General features: G+C 42.4%; 1 protein-coding gene across 7 annotated transcripts in view; it reads right to left on the reverse strand.

Moving 5' to 3' along the window:
• Positions 1-19,125, reverse strand: part of CWC27 (CWC27 spliceosome associated cyclophilin) — a 226,780-nt gene that overhangs the window by 101,286 nt on the left and 106,369 nt on the right. For all 7 annotated transcript variants that reach the window (XM_030567316.1, XM_030567317.1, XM_030567318.1 and 4 more), the window contains exon 11: positions 15-118. In XM_030567316.1, the coding sequence (XP_030423176.1) occupies positions 15-118 (104 nt within the window). The remainder of the gene's footprint in view (positions 1-14; positions 119-19,125) is intronic.

A 19,125-nucleotide genomic window follows, 5' to 3' on the forward strand; every position in this document is an offset into this window, starting at 1 on the left:
TGAAATGTGCTTACCTTCATCTTTCTTTTCTTTTGATTTTGTAGAATTTTCTTCTCTCTTTTGCTTTGCTTCTAGTAGTTCACGTTTCAGCTGGCGTACTTCTTTGCGTAGTTCCTCACTGCAAAGAGAACAATATTTACATGAGTTTAATCTTCTAAGAATGTAAAGCCACTCAGGAGAAACAGAGTCAAAGTTAATGGGCAGTAAATCTCTGATGTAAACAAAGGGAATGTATTGCCTCACTCTTGTTAAGTTTGGCATGAAGAACTTGGCTTAAAAGTCAATTGGAACCTTAAAAAAAGCTCTTCTTTACATTAGCAAAGACAACAAAAGAGTATGATAAATGGTTTCTTTTAAGAGCCCATTAGAAATATGTCAAACGCAAAAGACAACCAGAACAGGGACCCTACATTTATACTTTGATTCATTAATTTAACATTGTATAATCCATAATACTTAACTACAAGAACCACACTTAAAGGAAATAAAAACCAGTGGGATCTCAAAACAAACATAACATTGTCTTGTGAAATGCAATTTACTAAAGTGATAATTCTTCCAATCTAAGATTTCATAAATGGAGTTGATGAATCTGCAGAAATATGATCCAATACCAGATTAAGTATTTTTTAAAAATATATTTTGAGTGTTATGAACTTCACAAAACAATGAACATCTGAAAAAGGCAGAATGGAAAAAACCAAAAGGGTGAGACAGACCTTATATTAACACTGAGTGATGAGCCTGTTTTGTTAGTTTATATGATGTTTTAAATGTTTTCTGCTGAACTTTCATATTATGATCAGAATGATATTTGTTTTCTTTCAATTACTTTTTCATGGGGGATTGTTTCTTTGGTTCTTCAATTATTAATAAAAATATGTAGATGAATTATTGACTGTCCAAAGTTATCCCCCAAAAGTGTTTGTTCAATTCTTGCAAAAGACAATCCTACTGTATGAAGGGATAATTCATTGAGTTCCAAAATGAAGTCTGGTTAGTGATAGAAAAAGTGTGAAAGCCCTGATTACTGGTCACTATATTTCAAGCTTTTTTGGTATTCTAATTTATATATTCTCTGTTTTGCTTTTTAAGTTGTAACTGATTTAGAGCTCATGAAAGTGACTGAATAGCAACACTGGCTAGAACCGTACATAATGCAGGAATGTGCTGTGCAAGCTTTCCCCCACAGTTCTGTCAGTGCACTTTAATTCTGATCTGTAATACCCTTGTTATTCCTTTCCTGGGCCTCTCGAGTCAAAACTTGGAATTATGTGCTGATTAATTCTTTTGATTTTTATTTTTAATCGTGTGTGAATGGGATGCTTGTGAAAAGTAGCAGAATAACTAGAATATGAAATCCCTGATTTATTTACACAAAAGGTATAGCATGGTCAGGAATAGTGCAAACTCTGCCCTATTGTCTGAAGGGACCACTTAGGCTTAGAGGACAGTCTCGACTCTATGCTTATTCTGTCCTTCACATCTGTAAGATACTTCTGTTGTTTCACTTTGATAACAGGTGCAGGAACTCTTCAGGGTAGCTGCAGGTTAATTCTTGCTGACTCACTTAGGCTTTTAATGTTTACTCTGAATATAAAGGAGATTGACATATCCCCCAGAGAGAAAGCTTAGATCTGGGATGCACAGACCAAAGAAGGACCCCTAAGTCAGCTAAAACTGGGCCATCTTTAATAATGCCAGCAACCACTTCCTCCCCGAGGGCAGCTTCACCCGATTTGCCGACTGGAGGTTTATCAACATAGGCTGGCTCCATTGCGTCCCACTGAACAGAACCGTCCGCCACAGGAATTGGGACAAGCAAAGTGTGGCTACACCAACAAGATGCTACTCCACATCCTGTGTAGCTGCAAGCTTGGAAGATGCGACACAATGCCATCCAAGATCACCTGGACAGAGCTATTCCGCCACCTGTGGGGAAGGTTGCCATAAATTCTGCCATCCCCAGAACCAACAGCCAACTGCGACTGGACATCACCAATAAGGACTGGAAGATGATCATCATGATAGACGTCATAGTGCCTTTTGAGAACCGGACCCCGGCCTTCTATGATGCCCAAGCTCAAAAAGTAGAGAAATATGCCCCTCTGGCTGAAACCTTGAGAGCTAAGAGTTACCGGTTCCAGACACAGGCACTGATCATCGGAGCCTTAGGTGCATGGGACCCTAGTAAGAAGCGAGTGCTGATAGAATGTGGAATCAACCAACATTATACTCAGCTGATGCATCAACTCATTGTGTCAGATGCAATCAGGTGGTCAAGAGATAGCTACCTAGAACACATCTCCAGACACTCGCAATACCAGGAGGGATGAGCTGGAGTGCTGATGAGAAGTGCAGTCAGGAAAGTAACAAATACTTTCCCTCATAGATAGTATTTTCTAAACAGACAACCAACCTCATTCTCAATTACTGAGAGTGACAATCTCCACTCATTGATATATTTTGCTTTCCACAACCAAATCCCTGTACAATTTTTTATGAGTGATGTACCTTGTGAACGAGCAGTATCAGTGGAAATGCATATAGGAGAGAACCTCCCCAATGGAGGAGGAACACATTGACACTGGAGCCCAGGTTGTGATTCTGGAAGAAGCAGAACTGCTGTCACTTTCCTGTTGCATCATGGGGCGATGAGGTCTATCAGAGGAAACCCCCACCTCTGGAAGACTGAAATTGCGATGTCTGGGCAAAGGGACCACTTGTGGCTGTGGAACGACCTGCTGAGGTGGTCCGCCAGCTCGTTCTGTACCCTGGGGAGGCATGATGCCTGCAGGTGAATTGAATGTTTTACACAGGAGTCCCACAACATAATGGCTTCCTGACACAGGGAAGAGGAGAGTGCACTCCCCTGTTTGTTGATATAGAACACTGCTGTCAGATTTTCCGACATGACTGATACACATTGTATGGTTTGGTAAGGACAATGTCTCACATGCTAGGCACACCGCTATTAGCTCTCTGACATTGACGAGGAGAACCAGATCTGCTTGTGACCAGAGGCCTTGGGTTCTGTGGTCTCCCAGATGAGCTCCTCATCACCAATGACAGAGATGGCTGTAAGGCAGAAAAGGGGCCCGAGCACACCTCCTGAGCATCAATCCACCACCAGAGGGAGACAAGGACTGGGCGAAGCAGGTTCACAATCCTGTCCAAGCTGTCCCAGGCTGGGCGATACACTGACATGCGCCACGACTGGAGCAGTCGAAGCCTGAGTCTGGCGTGCTGCACCACACAGGTACAGGCAGCCATGTGTCTGAGCAGTTTCAGGCAGTTTCTCGCTGTAGTGGTGGGGAACTGCATGATGCCTTGGATTATGTCGCTGAGGACCTGAAACCTTGCCTATGGCAGGAATGCTCTGGCTTGGGTCGAGTCCAGCACTGCGCCTCTGAACTCTATCCTCTGGACAGGAGACAGAGTCGATTTCACTTCATTTAGAAGTAGACCCAGGCTGTCGAAGGTGGCTCTGATAAATGTGACCTGAACTTCCACTTGGGCCCTGGAGCAGCCTTTGATCAGCCAGTTCTCATGGTTTGGAAACACCTGTCTCAGATGCCACTGCAAGCACGTAGTGGCAACGACTGCCATGAACTTGGTGAAGACTCGAGGTGTTTCTGACATGCCAAACGGGAGGACAAAAATTGGTACTAGGTACCGCTGACCACAAACCTGAGGTACTTTCTGTGGAGCTGAGTGATTGTGATGTGAAAGTACACATCCTTCAAGTTGAGGGCGGCATATATATCTCCTGGATCTTGTGAGGGGATGATGGCAGCTTTAAAAGTGTCTGGGATAGAGAGGGATTCCAACTCCTCCACCTGTCACTGTCTGTCCAGAGAGTCGCTGGGCGCCAGGTTCAACGGTCCCCTGCGGCGAACCGAAGTCAACAGCGCTGATTCCTGGTCTTTGGGTGCTGAGTGCTCCTTCATGGGACGCATTGCTGTTGCACTTGGCGCTGCCTTCGGCACTGGGGAATGACCCGTCAGTTGTCTTGTGCTGCTTGTGCAGTGCTGGTGAATGCGAGCAGTGCCTGGTTTATTTGCGTCGCCTGCGGTGCTGGGGAGCACCAGTGCTGAGGGTCTCTTGAATCAGAGTCTTTCCTTGGCGCCATGTCCTGCACCAAGGCTGGGGCGCTACGCACTGATGCACTCTGTGCTGCATCCCGGCGCACCATGGCATGCTGTGGACAGACAGCGGACTCCATCAGAAGCTGTTTCAGAAGAAAATCCCACTCTTTCTTTGTCCTAGGGTGGAAAGACCTGTAGATTTTGCACCTGTCTGTTTGGTGTTCTTCCCCCAAACGCTTCAGGCATGCATTGTGGGGGTCACCTGCTGGCATGGGCTTACCACAGGTCCTGCAAGGTTTAAGCCCTTGGCCTTGAGGCATGCCCAGGACCCGAGGGGAGGTAAGGGACAGGGGAGGACCCCGCACCCTAATCTGAACTACTTATATACATAGACATATATATAGACTCAAGAAGAAAGCTAAAGGAAGCACTTGCTAGGAAAGCGAATGCAGTTCCAACGGCCATCACAGACAGTAAGCACAGTTGCCAACTTTCACACGGTAAATAAGCACTCCAATGTTCACAATAAGCCAAAAATCAAGCTAATCCCATTTCAAAAGAAGGCCAAAAGAAGCCAATCCCTATGTGACTAGCCCCCCTCCTCCCCACCCCACAGTGTGCAATCTGGGACTGTGGTTGGCCCGCTGTGCACCCCTGACTCTCCCCACCCCCTATTGCCCCTGCTTGCCAGAAGCAGATCAAAAAAAGAAAGAAGCAACAAATCTACAACAAGCAACAAGCCAAAAACTAGCCAACAAGCTACTCACAAGCCTATTAAGCCAAAAACAAGCCCAATTCCTATGTTTTTTTCACTGGTTTGGCACGTCTGATGGTAAGAAGGAACTGAAGAGGGGTTAGGTCAGCAGGATCACATATTGAGCGTCATGAAGGCACCATTCCAGGGGGCTCCACAGCCAACCTGACGGGAGCTGCTAAGGGAAAACTTTCCAACACCCATGCATGTGGCGCGTGCACATCTGATTAGAATCGACACGAACAAGCACTCGAAGAAGAATGTTATTTACATGCACAAGGTTAAAGTAATTGCCAAACAGAGATAAGGAGAATTTTTTCCCCCGAGTGTGATGGGGATTCATTTTTCATTGATTATAGGTTTGGATCAGGTAAATGTAAGTGTATTTCACATGATCAATGCTCCGTGAAATTCTGTCCTCTCCACTTTCTTCTTCTGTGTTTGCATCTAATTTGCTTTGGAATGATTGTTCAGTGTTAATAAGCCTTCATCTGAACTTGGATTGGCATCTTCAAAGAAAAATCCAGGGACTACAGGAAATAGGACCTCAATTTGTGGTGAATCAAGATTCTACATTTCTTTGCTCAAGATTTCAGGTGTCAGCTCGTGTGTCTTCATGACATTTTAATTACAGTAATTTGCAGTTTGCATTTTGCTGATCTAAATTCCCCGTGCCTATTCTTCATTTACCAACCTAAAACACATGAATGTAATGTCCTTGGCACAGAATGGTTGCCATTATTTCCACTCAGAGAACAGAGTAGATTACTGATAGTAAGTAAGCCTAATGTAGTGCATACAACATTTAGAGCACTTTAGGATAATTTATCTATCTTGTATATACTGAGTTAAAGAACATCATGCCTATGTGGCAGGCCTTGCCACACTGCTTCTTGCAAATTAAAGCGAGATATTCCAAAGAATACCTCTTAAATTCATTCACGAACATTAATCTCACCAACAATTATCTGTAAGTGGATGTATATTTTTTTTATTTTGAGGGGTGCTAAGTGGTTCTCATGACCACTACAATAATTTTCAGATTGGATACTGAAATTACTATAATTAAACAACTGCTACTTTAGATGTTCAAAAATCACATTGTACTCCATGAATACAAGAATCTCACTTTATCTTTGAGACTGGCCAAAGGTACCTTTATTTTAAACTAGTGACACTACTCCCATTCAGTTATTAATATTTTAAGGTGGAAATATATTTTCCCCACAGTACAGTATCTGTAATTTAGTTCTTGTCTCTCTCAGCTTCTGTTTTTTAAAATACTTTTTTCATAAAAAGTGGTTTGGTTGTAATCCATCCTTATTTATTTGTATTTCACCAAACTTTAAGAATCATTTTGGTATTTTGATCCAGTTGTTCATCCAATGCTGTTTTCTTTTCTAGAAATAAGAGTATGTAGAATCAGTTTCCAACCTGATTTTTTAAAATCTTGCAAGAGTTTAATTCCCATGAGACTAAGATCAAAAGAAAATAAGAAGTTAGTAAATGAACTCTTTTCATTCTGATTATAAAAGCAGACTATGGCTGCATAGTGAGCAGTTCTAAAATTTGCCCTGAGGTGATTACATGGTTGCCTCATCATCTGGCATTGATAAAATTTGTAAAATAGGTTTGATACTGTTCTACAACTCTGGCATTATGTACTTCCTGTGTAGATTATTGTTGCAAGAGCAATGTTTAAATCACACTTTGTGCGCACACCATGCGGTGCTTTCATTTCTTCATTGGCAGTCATAAGGCCTTGATTATTATCTATAGATTAGTGGGCAGTCACAAAAACACTTTAATTTGAGATACAGTTTCCCTCTCTTTTGTACAACTTATAACATTATATTTTGAAAAATTACATGATAGAAACAACTCTATGATGTTTGAATCTTTCACATTTCCAGGATATGACTGTTGCAGGACTAAGTCAGGACTATAGCAATGTCATTATCTGTTGACATGACCTTCCAAACTAAAGCTCTATTATTACATCATCTTTGTGTAAATTGCATTTTCCCCAGTTTTAAAAGACAACATTTGTAGAGCACATGGCTAACTTGAGCAGGGCACCCAAACAAACATCAAGTTTCTCCTACTTGGCTGTGGCATAGACGGGACTCAGTTCTTCTCTAATCACATATTTTCCAGAATACTCAATGGCATGAATTCATCAGATGTCAACATTGTATCAGAGCAGTAGATAAAAGATTCAAGAACACATATAATTACACTGCTCTACAGCCAAAATGCTTCTGAAATAAATGTAGTCCAACTTTACTAATTCTGGGTCACTGAGAAAGAAGATGATGCTTAAAATTGTTGATTGGCTCTAGTTTTCAAGATATGCTATTGGGTCAGTATATACGATCCTTGACTTGGGAATGGCGGAGGATAAGTGAGTTATAAAGGGAAGGGATCTCAATTTAAACCAGAAATGACTAAAATACATCTTTGACTGGATCTATGAATAAATCTATGGCTGGGTCTTGCTTTTTAGGCAAAACAATGAATGATGCAATCTGAAGCTGGTATTGCATCATACATGATATGAATTGCATCATGTTATTCCTAGGAGTCATGGATGATGCAATCATAACGAAGCTTACATCACTCTGCTGAACAAATTGCCCTATATCAGCTCTAGAAATCATACAGTGTCATGCTCTCTTATTTGTCAGTGTTTGATTTTGCAAAGGGACACATTTCTGTTCAGCCAAAGTGAGCAGAGATGCCTCGTACTTGTGTGAACAGTGCAGATAACTTCTGCTATGTTTGTGGTGAAGTGACTTTTGCATCACAAAAGCGCAGTATAACCACTATGGTTAAGAAAGCCTATCACCTTGATTTTGGCTGCAAAATTGGAGATCAGGACATATGCTACAACACTTGTGCAACAAATCTTCGCCAGTGGTTGAACAGGAAAAGGAAATCTATGCCTTTTGCAGTGCCAATGATTTGGAGAGAGCCAACAGATCATACCAGCAATTGTTACTTCTGCATGGTGCCTCCAGTTGGGAAAGGTGTGTCAAAGAAGAAAAAGTGGACTGTGCATTATCCAAACATTCCATCAGCTATACACCCAGTACCCAACGGAGAAGGACTGCCGGTTCCTGATGCACCAGAATCATTCTCACTTGAGTCAGATGAGGAAGAGGAAGAGGATGAAACTTCTGGTCCTGAACCATCAATGTCACAGGACCCACATTTTCTCTCATCCTCCTCCTCTGAACCACACCTCATAACACAAGGTGAACTGAATGACCTTGTCAGGGATTTGGAACTACCCAAGAGTAAGGCAGGGCTGTTGGGCTCCAGACTACAGCAGTGGAATCTCCTGGCAGGCTATCAGGGCAAATGGAGCCCATCAATGCTTGCAGACTATTGCTGGACAGTGACAAGAGATGCTCCATTTAATGAATACAAGAGACAAGCCAAGAAGCGCCGAGTAGACACTGAATAGGACTAAACTATGTACATAATAGTTTTTTGCCTTTTGTTTCATACTAAATTTTATATATAAAACCCTTTTGCTGATTTTTGAAGTTTTACATAAACAGGACAGGTGAAATATTATCATGTAAAGCAACCATAAACACATGAAAAGACCTAGGTTTACAATTTATGATTAAAACTCTACTATCTACACAATATACACAAGACATAAAATGTAAAAACTTAAATATCTTAGAAACAGTAGCCAATCAGTTGTTTTAATTGTCATATTTTAATTCAGCACATCAAAATACATAATAAATATCACATTTTATCTCTGAAGCAGACGACTTCTCAAAAATTGTAGACCAGTGTTATTGATGGGATCATTATTGGCAGGTGAATCAGAAGCATGCAGAATAACTGTAGTATAATCCTATCCATTCTAGTTTCACATTATTCATCTTAACATTAATACACAAAAAACTACAATTTTGTCCTATAGTAGATGATATAACACTGTAGAAATAAAGCCAGCCTTATTTCTGAATGTTTCAAAACCTGACTGTAAAACTGGCACTTTAGATGAAAGAGACTGTATTCTAGGTGCAACTTCATTAACACCTCTATGCTGGAATTCCAGCATCCTAATTATACTCCCCTAATCACATATGCCAAACAACAAATGACTGTTTTAACACCACTTGCAAGGATGGTATGTAGTAGTGTTACTATTTTATTTTAATACCCTCTTATGATAGACAATAAAACTCTGAAGTGGGATAATTAATTCAGTGGCTGTAGCACTGCCTGAGGCTATGTCAACACTATGGGATAATTTCGAATTAACATAAACCGTTTTATAAAACAGATATTACAAAGTCGAGTGCACGCGGCCACACTAGGAACATTAATTCAGCGGTGTGCGTCGATGGTCCGAGGCTAGCATCGATTTCCGGAGTGTTGCACTGTGGGTAGCTATTCCGTAGCTATCCCATAGTTCCCGCAGTCTCCCCTGCCCCTTGGAATTCTGGGTTGAGATCCCAGTGCCTGATGGGGCAAAAATCATTGTCGCGGGTGGTTCTGGGTACAGCCTCACCCCTCCCTTCGTGAAAGCAGCAGACAACCATTTCGCGCCTTTTTTCCTGGGTGAACTGAGCAAACACCATAGCACAGCAAGCATAGACCCTGCTCAGATCAATAGCACAATCGTGGACGTTGTAAACACCTCGCACATTCTCATGCTGTCTATGGTGAACCATGAACTGCAAAGGCAGGCGAGGAGATGGCAGCTACGGCAGCGCGGCGATGAGAGTGATGAGGACATGGACACTGAATTCTCCCTAACTGCGGGCCCCTGCGCTATGGAGCTCCTGCTGGTAATGGGGGAGGTTCTACCCACTGAACACCGATTTTGGGCCCGGGAAACAAGCACAGACTGGTGGGACCGTATAGTTTTGCAGGTGTGGGACGATTCGCAGTGGCTGTGAAACTTTCGCATGCATAAGAGCACTTTCTTTGAACTTTGTGACTTGATTTCCCCTGCCCTGAAACGCCATACCACCAAGATGAGAGCAGCCCTCACAGTGGAGAAGCGAGTGGCAATAGCCCTCTGGAAGCTTGCAACGCCAGACAGCTACCAGTCAGTTGGGAATCAATTTGGAGTGTGAAAATCTACTGTGGGGGCTGCTGTGATGCAAGTAGCCAAAGCAATCATTAAGCTGCTGCTACGAAAGGTTGTGACTCTGGGAAACGTGCAGGTCATAGTGGATGGCTTTGCTGCAATGGGATTCCCTAACTGTGGGGGGGCAATAGATGGAACCCATATCCTTATCTTGGCACCAGAGCACTAGGGCACCCAGTACATAAACCGCAAGGGGTACTTTTCAATGATGCTGCAAGCACTGGTGGATCACAAGGGATGTTTCACCAACATCCACGTGGGATGGCCAGGAAGGGTTCCTGACACTTGCATCTTCAGAAGCACTACTCTGTTTAAACAGCTGCAGCAAGGGACTTACTTCCCAGACCAGAAAATAACAGTTGGGGATGTTGAAATGCCTTTCGTTATCCTGGGTGACCCAGCCTACCCCTTGATGCCATGGCTCATGAAGCCATACACAGGCAGCCTGGACAGTGGTCAGGAGCTGTTCAACTACAGGCTGAGCAAGTGCAGAATGGTGGTAGAATGTGCATTTGGCCGTTTAAAGGCTCGCTGGCGCACATTACTCACTCGCTCAGACCTCAGCCAAACCAATGTCCCCTTTGTTATTGCTGCTTGCTGTGTGCTCCACAATCTCTGTGAGAGTAAGGGGGAGACCTTTATGGCAGGGTGGGAGGCTGAGGCAAATCACCTGGCCGCTGATTACGTGCAGCCAGACACCAGGGCGATTAGAAGAGCTCACCAGGAAGCGGTGCGCATCAGAGAAGCTTTGAAAACGAGTTTCATCACGGGCCAGGGTATGGTGTGACTTGTGTGTTTGTTTCCCCTTCATGAACCCCACCCCCTTGATTGACTCCTTCCCTGTAAGCAACCCACCCTCCCCCTTCGATTACAGCCTGCTTAAGGAAATAAAGTCACTATTGTTTAAAAAGCATGTATTCTTTATTAAAAATTAATTATAAAAAGAGGCAGAGAATTAACAAGGTATCCCGGGTGTGGTTTGGGAGGAGGATAGGAGGGAAGGAAAAGGCCATTAAGCACATTTCAATGTAATGACAGCCTTTTGGTTGGACTGTCCACGGGGGTGGAGTGGGCAGGTGCACAAAGCCTTCCCCCATGCGTTCTTACACGTCTGGGTGAGGAAGATATGGAATATGGTGAGTACTGAGGGTGGTTAAACATGGGCTGCAGCGGTAATCTGTGACCCCGCTGCTCTTCCTGAAGATCCACCAGACGTCGGAGGATATCAGTTTGATCACGCAGCAGCTCCAGCGTTGCATCCCGCCACTGCTGATCTTCCTGCCCACACCTCTGATCTTCCTGCCGCCACCTCTCATCGAGCATCCCTCCTATCCTCACATTCACTGGCATCTTTCCTGTACTTTGCTACCACGTCCTTCCACTCCTTCAGATGAGCTCTTTCATTGCGGGTTACTTCCATGATTTCAGAGAACATTTCATCTCGCATCCTCTTCTTCCTCCGCCTTATCTGAGCTAGCCTTCGGGATGGAGTAGGGAGGCTTGAAAAATGTGCAGCTGCATGAGTGGGGGAAAGTAGTGACAGAAGGATTATAAAAGATACATTTTACAGAACAATGGTTATACTCTTTCATAGTGAACAACACTACTCACCTTACATAGCACATGTGATTTCACTACAAGGTCGCATTTTGCATCTTTTAATACTGAGTGCCTGCGGCTCTGGTGTTACAGATCTCACAGACGCAGGTCCGGGAATCACAATTCAGCTTGCATGCATCCATGGTAAGCCACTGTCTTTCAGCTTCTCCAGGCTTCATATACACAGTGCCCTCTGATGCTTCTTTCCTGTTAACAAGCAGCAGCAGACGCCAACCCCTCCCCTCCCCAATCCAATTCTCTAGGATTGCTTTACCCCTCCCCCCACCGCATGGCTGGTATAATGGAAGATCACTGCTAATCACCCCCCTTTCCCCCCCGCCACCGCGTGGCTGCTAGCTGGGAAGATTCCTGCGGGCCAAACACTAAAAAGCTCAGCGCTATCCTTCCTCCCCTCCCCCCTCTTGGCTACGTGCAAGGAAGGATTTCTTTTAAGCAACAGCCCAGAAGGAAAATGGCCATCTCTGTCCCCTTAATTAAATTCCTGACTTTCAACCAGGTTACCATGAACGATATCACTCTGCTGAGGATAACAGAGCGAGATAAAGAACAGATGTTTCTTGAATGCCAGCAATCACCGGGACCATACGCAGCTATGCTTTGTCATGCAATGATACCCGATTACTTACTATGTGCATGGCGTGGTAAAGTATCCTACCATGGTGGACGGAACAAGGCTGCCTTGCCCAGAAACCTTCTGCAAAGGCTTTTGGAGTACCTCCAGGAGTGCTTCATGGAGATGTCCCTGGAGGATTTCCGCTCCATCCCCAGACATGTTAAACTTTTCCAGTAACTTTACTGGCTGCGAATGCATCCCAAGCCCTCATGGCAAATCAATCATTAAAAAACGCTTGCTTTTAAACCACGTTTTATATTTACAAAGGTACACTCACCAGAGGTCGCTTCCATGGTTTCACTGTCTGGGCTAGTGGCTTGGGAGGGTAATTCCGTCTGGGTCACAAAAAGCTCCTGGCTGTTGGGGCTAACGGAGTGCTGTGTGCTCGCTGCAAGGTCGTCCTCCTCTTCCTCATCCTCCTCCTCATCTTCCCCCTTCGCTGAATCCTCAGCCATGGTTGAGATTATTACCCCCACCTCGGAATCCACGGACAAGGGGGGAGGTAGTAGTGGCGCAGCCCCCTAAAATTGCATGCAGTTCAGCGCAGAAGCGGCATGTTTTCGGCCCTGACCCAGATCTTCCGTTTGCTGCTTTGGTTTTCTAGTATGCTTGTCTGAGCTCCTTAACTTTCACTCTGCACTGCACTGAGTCCCTTGTGTGGCCTTTTCCCATCATAGCCTTGGAAATATTTTCAAATATTTTTTCATTTTGTCTTTTGGAACTGAGTTCTGATAGCACTGAATCCTCTCCCCATATAGCGATAAGATCCAGTACCTCTCGTGTGGTCCATGCTGGTGCTCTTTTTCTATTCTCAGGAGACTGCATTGTTACCTGTGCTGATGAGCTCTGTGTGGTCACCTGTGCTGATGAAAGCTCCACGCTGGCCAAACAGGAAATGCAATTCAAAAGTTCGCGGGGCTTTTCCTGAATACCTGGCCAGTGCCTCTGAGTTCAGATTGCTGTCCAGAGCGGTCACAATGGTGCACTGTCGGATACCGCCCAGAGGCCAATAACGTCGATTTGCGGCCACACTAACCCTAAGCCGATATGTTAATATCAATTTTAGCGTTACTCCTCTCGTTGGGGAGGAGTACAGAAATCGATTTAAAGAGCCCTTTAAATCGATATAAAGTGCATTGTAGTGTGGACGGGTACAGCTTTAAATCGATTTAACGCTGTTAAAATCGGTTTAACTGCGTAGTGTAGACTAGGCCTGAGTGATATAGGACATACTGTTTTCTTGGCTGAGGATGACAGGAAAAAAAAAATCACACACCTCAGCACAGCTAGGATTTATTTATGCTCTGAAGGCACTGGCACATGCTGGGCTGAAATGTAAAGTGCCTCCTGAATTTCCCAGGTGCAGAATAAACAATCCTGTTACTAATCCTCTTAAGGGAGTAGCATATACCTCTTTCCAGAGCCAGGGCCCTATTCCCTATCCTTTTTGGCTTGGTTAGTTCTACTAGCCGCACAAGAGCGAAGACCAATCCTTTCTCACTAGAGACTGCAAGGATTGCAGTTGTGGGTTTCCTGTACAGAAGAGAGGCTTCTTGATCACCTATACTGGGGCCAACCACAACCTGGCCCTTAAACCAAAACCTTAAACTTTTTCTGATAACTATGAATAGTTTATTTTGTATACTGAATTGCCATCACTGAACAGTAGAAGTGTCGCAGTAGTAAACTGATGCTTAAGAACAACAGTATTCAATGAGGGTTCCTTGTATCTGAAACTAGACCCTCCACATACATGCGTATCCAACAGTGTTTTTCATTTCAATAATCTATAAACTTGAACATTTATGACCTGCTTATGCCAAGGATTTTTTAAAAGTTGATATTTAGCCACTTCTTTTTTGCAGTATTCCACCCATCTTCTGTTAATGTATTACCAGGAATTCATCCAGCATTGCAGTATCTTGTCTAAGCATTGTGGCTCTGTGATCACAGGTCTGAACAGCTTTTACAGAAGACTTCAACCTGAACCAACTTTTCTTTTTTTTCTTTGTTTGTTATTTCCACAGTAACTGTTAACTGCGCCTTTATAAGTCCCACAAAATCAGAAGCTTTCAATCATCAGCCTCCTGTAAAGTGCTAGTAAAATTTAAGATCAGTGCAGTGTTATGAGATCAGTGCAAGAAGAGCTTTAGAGTAATATTTTCATATGTGCCTATGTAACTTAGCAGCCTAAGTCTCAATTTAAAAAAACGACACTTAGTTCCTTTTTAAAAAATCACTCTTAATTTCTATTATTTTGTAGGCATATTTCAGCTAAATATCATAGAGTAGGAATCCAGGACAAGTATTAAGTCCACTAAGGATTTGTCTACATGTTCGGGTAATGCCCCTATGGGGCTGCAATTTCTAAAGCGCACTAAGTTGTTGCACATTAATAGGTCCATTGAGATCCTGCTGGTGCACGCTAAATGTTCACTAGTGCACTTTAACATAGGGCTATTTCAGACTATGAACCCAGAAGAGTGCATTACCCCAGCACATAAACAAACCCCAGTTCTAAGTGATAACTTTTTTAATACTGGTATTAGTATTCACGTAAACAACAGTTTGAAACTCTTTTGCTTTGTTTTTTAAAGGAAACCTACCCTAATTATTTTTCTTAGAAAGCAATGACAGTAGCTCCTGACCATGAAGCTCTTGCTTTCTGTGACTCGAATTGGATCTTAATGAGTTGAAAGCTATCAGCCATTAAATTGCTTTATTAACAAGTAGCTAACACCAATCCATTGCAGATGTATAATGGTCAGCAACTGACCATTTTGAATTATCTGTTCCATTTTATCACAGAACCAAATAAATGTATGGCTAGATGGGACCCGGAGAAGTCCAGCCTCCTGCACTGAGACAGGACATAAGAACATAATGACCAAGTAAACACAGCGTGCAGAGTTCCTCACTGAGAATTAGAAGTGTAAAAATTACTGTACAGTAATAATAGCCACAGACTGATAAAGATCTGTGGGTGTGCTTAGAAAAGGATTACTACATATTATTTACTTTTTAGAGATCTCTTAACACTGGTTTAATTGGTTTGTGTGTGTGTGTGCATATTGATCAATACCTGTGTTCCATCTTTATATTACCAAAATATCTTCAGTTCTTCATAACAGTTTGGTGAAGCTTTCTTCACAAGGCAGACAGTTCCATGTTTCTGTTTTTATACTAAATAAGCCTCTTTTATTTTTCATCAATGTTTTGCATGATTAATAAAGGGATAATGTCAATTAGAAAATTATTCAACATAAAAAATGAACACCTGTCTCTGACACATAATCGAGGTCTCATGTTGTATTAAAACATCCTTGGATTGTCTAAAAAATTATGACAATTTTTTTTAACTCAAATGTTGCATTCAACGTGGGATATTTTATATTAGACTTTATGATGACTGATAAAAAGGACTGGGTCACAGAACTAAAATTTAATGATGGCTTGGGGGCAATTGATCATGACTTGATATATTTGTTATGTGCACACACACAAAAAGTCCCAACAAGTAACATATATACCTGGTACTTTAAAATGGATAATTTCATAAAGCTAAACACAATTAAGAGTTAAATCGGATGGGAAGAGAATGACATTTGGAAACTTAAGAACATTTTACTAGACACTCAAAAAGGCATAACAACACAATTGAAAAAGAAATCCATGCTGGTTAAAAGAATCTGTGTGGCTTAGAGGAGAAGTAAAAGCAGCTATAATAAAATAAAATAAAATATATATAAAACCAACAGAAAACTGGGGAAGTTGAAAGCAATAAATATAAATTAGAATCTAGGAATTGTTAAATTGATAATGGAAGCAAAATGAACACAAGGAGAAACCTATGGTCAGTGGAGTTAAGAACAATAAAAAAAGAGGTTTTAAACATATAGTAGGAACAAAAGGAATCATAACGTTGATGCTGACCATTACTAGATGAAAATGGTAGAACTGTCAAAAGTAATGCAGAAAATGCAGGAGTGTTCAATAAATATTTCTGTTCTGTAATGGGGGGGGAATCAGAGACAAGTGATGTAGTCATATCATATGATGATGAAAAATACTTTCCATTCCAATAGTAACTCAGCAGAACATTAAAGAGCAGCTATTAAAGATACACATCGTAAAATCAGCACGTCCAGATAATTTGCATATATGTTTTAAAAGATCTGATTGAGAAGCTCTCTGGACCACTAATGTTGATTTTCAAAAAGTCCTAGAACAATGAGGAAGTTGTAGGAGTGGAAGAAAGCTAATGTTTTTTTAAAAGAGTAAATGGAATGACCTGGATATTTATAGGCTATCAACCAGACACCCTCCTGGACAAAATAATGGTATTGCTGATAAAGAACTCAGCTGACAAAAAATTAAATGAGAATAATACAATTAATGCCAATCAAGATGTCCATGAAAATCAGATCTTGCCAAACTAATACCTTTTTTGATGAGATTCCAAATTTGGTTTACAAAGGTAAATGTGTTGATGTAATATACTTAGACTTCGGTAAAGCATTTGATTTGGTACCACACAATTTGATTAAGAAACTAAAACCATATAAATATCAAGACGGCACATACTAAGTAGATTAAAAAAAACAGCTGATAGGTCTCAAAATGTAATTGTAAATGGGGAAATCATCGAATGGGTGTATTTCTAGTGGGATCCCAGAGGGATAAATTCTTAGCTCTATGGTATTTAATCCCGGGAACACTAGGACCCAGTTGGTGCATTCCCTCAATCCCACCACAAGGCCTTGGGAGACAACTGCAGACTGGATCCAAGCAGAGACTCTAGATGGTGGGGCTCAAACACCCAAAGCATACCTTTGGTCCCACTGACATTCAGAGAACTTTCTATAGTTTTGACTGGACTTTCTTTGCCCTATTTAGATTGGCTGCCCGCTCCAACAAATTCAGACGAACAATAAGACAAAATATTTTTAACAGCGAGAGTAATTAATTATCAGAATAATATACCCTCTGAGTTGTGGTGGATTCTCTATCATAAAAAATTTTTAAATCAAGGTTGGGTGTTGTTCTAATAGACAAACTTTAGGTTAAATAGCAATCAGTACAGGTAAGTATTATGGCCTGTCTTATGCAGGAGCTCCAACTAGATATTCCCAATGGTCTCTTCTGGCATTATAATTATGAATCCTCTTCTACTTTTATGGTTTTATAACAATATTTTCTTATTTTAAAAAATGCTTTTTCTCTCCCTTGGTTCCATTGGTCATTCACACACCAACATCAGCAGAAAATGACTAAGGGGCTATCACGACACCATATCACTTATAAGGTGGATAGAAGGCTGGCTAGATCGTCGGGCTCACCAGTTAGTGATCAATGGCTCGATGTCTAGTTGGCAGCCAGTATCAAGTGGAGTGCTCCAAGGGTCTGTGCTGGGGTTGATTTTGTTCAACATGTTCACTAATAATCTGGATGATGGGATGGATTGCACCCTCAGCACGTTCACAAGATGACACAGCTAAGGGGAGAGGTAGATATGCTGGAGGGTAGGGATAGGGTCAAGAGTGACCTAGACAAATTGGTGGATTGGGCTAAAAGAAATCTAATGTGGTTCAACAAGGACAAGTGCCGAGTCCTGCACTTACGATGGAAGAATCTCATGCACGGCTACAGGCTGGGGACTGACTGACAAAGCGGCAGTTCTGCAGAAAAGAACCTGGGGATTACAATGGACGAGAAGCTGGATACAAGTGTGCCCTTGTTGCCAAGAAGACTAACGGCATATTGGGCTGCATTAGCAGGAGCATTGCCAGCAGATCGAGGGAAGTGATTACTTCCCTCTATTTGGCAACGGTGAGGCCACATCTGGAGTATTGTGTCCAGTTTTGGGCCCCCCAACTACTGAAAGGATGTTGTCATAAACAGATAGCTAAGGATTAACGTCTCTTTCACCTGGAAAGAAGTATCTGAAGCACCTGACCAGAGGACCAATCAGGAAACAGGATTTTTTCAACTCTGGGTGGAGGGAAGTTTGTGCGGGAGTCCTTTCTTCTTGGTCTTCTGTCTGCCTCTCTCTCAGCTATGAGAAGTGATTTCTGTTTCCTGCTTTCTAATCTTCTGTTTCCCAGTTGTAAGTACAAAAAGATCAGATAGTGAGTTATATGGTTTTTTCTTTTGTATTTACATGTTTATAGTTGCTGGAGTGCTTTGAATTGTATTCTTTTTTAATAAGGCTGTTTATTCATATTTCTTTTAAGCAATTGACCCTGTATTTGTCACCTTAATACAGAGAGACCATTTTTATGTATTTTTCTTTCTTTTTAAGACCTGTTGGAGTTTTTCTTTAGTGGGGAACTCCCAGGAATTGAGTCTGTACTCACCAGGGAATTGGTGGGAGGAAGAAGTCAGGGGAAAATCTCTGTGTGTTAGATTTACTAGCCTGACTTTGCATTTCCTCGGGCTAAGGGGGAAAGAGAGATTAGCTCTTGGTAATTTTGTTCTCCAGGACTGGGAACGGGGAGGGTGGAGTCCCTCTGTTTAGATTCACGGAGTTTGCTTCGGTGTCTCTCTCCAGGAACACCTGGAGGGGGGAAGTGAAAAGGTTTATTTCCTTTTGTTGTGAGACTCAAGGGATTTGGGTCTTGGGGTCCCCAGGGAAGGTTTTTGTGGGGACCAGAGTGCCCCAAAACACTCTAATTTTTTGGGTGGTGGCAGCTTTACCAGGTCCAAGCTGGTAACTAAGCTTGGAGGTTTTCATGCTAACCCCCATATTTTGGACGCTAAGGTCCAAATCTGGGACTAGGTTATTGACAGATGTGGACAAATTGGAGAGAGTCCAGCAGAGGCAATGAAAATGATTAGGGGGCTGAGGCACATGACTTATGAGGAGAGGCTGAGGGAACTGGGCTTATTTAGTCTGCAGAAGAGAAGAGTGAGGGGGGATTTGATA

Source organism: Gopherus evgoodei, chromosome 6 (genome assembly GCF_007399415.2).
Source record: "Gopherus evgoodei ecotype Sinaloan lineage chromosome 6, rGopEvg1_v1.p, whole genome shotgun sequence".
Taxonomy (NCBI): Eukaryota; Metazoa; Chordata; order Testudines; family Testudinidae; genus Gopherus; species Gopherus evgoodei.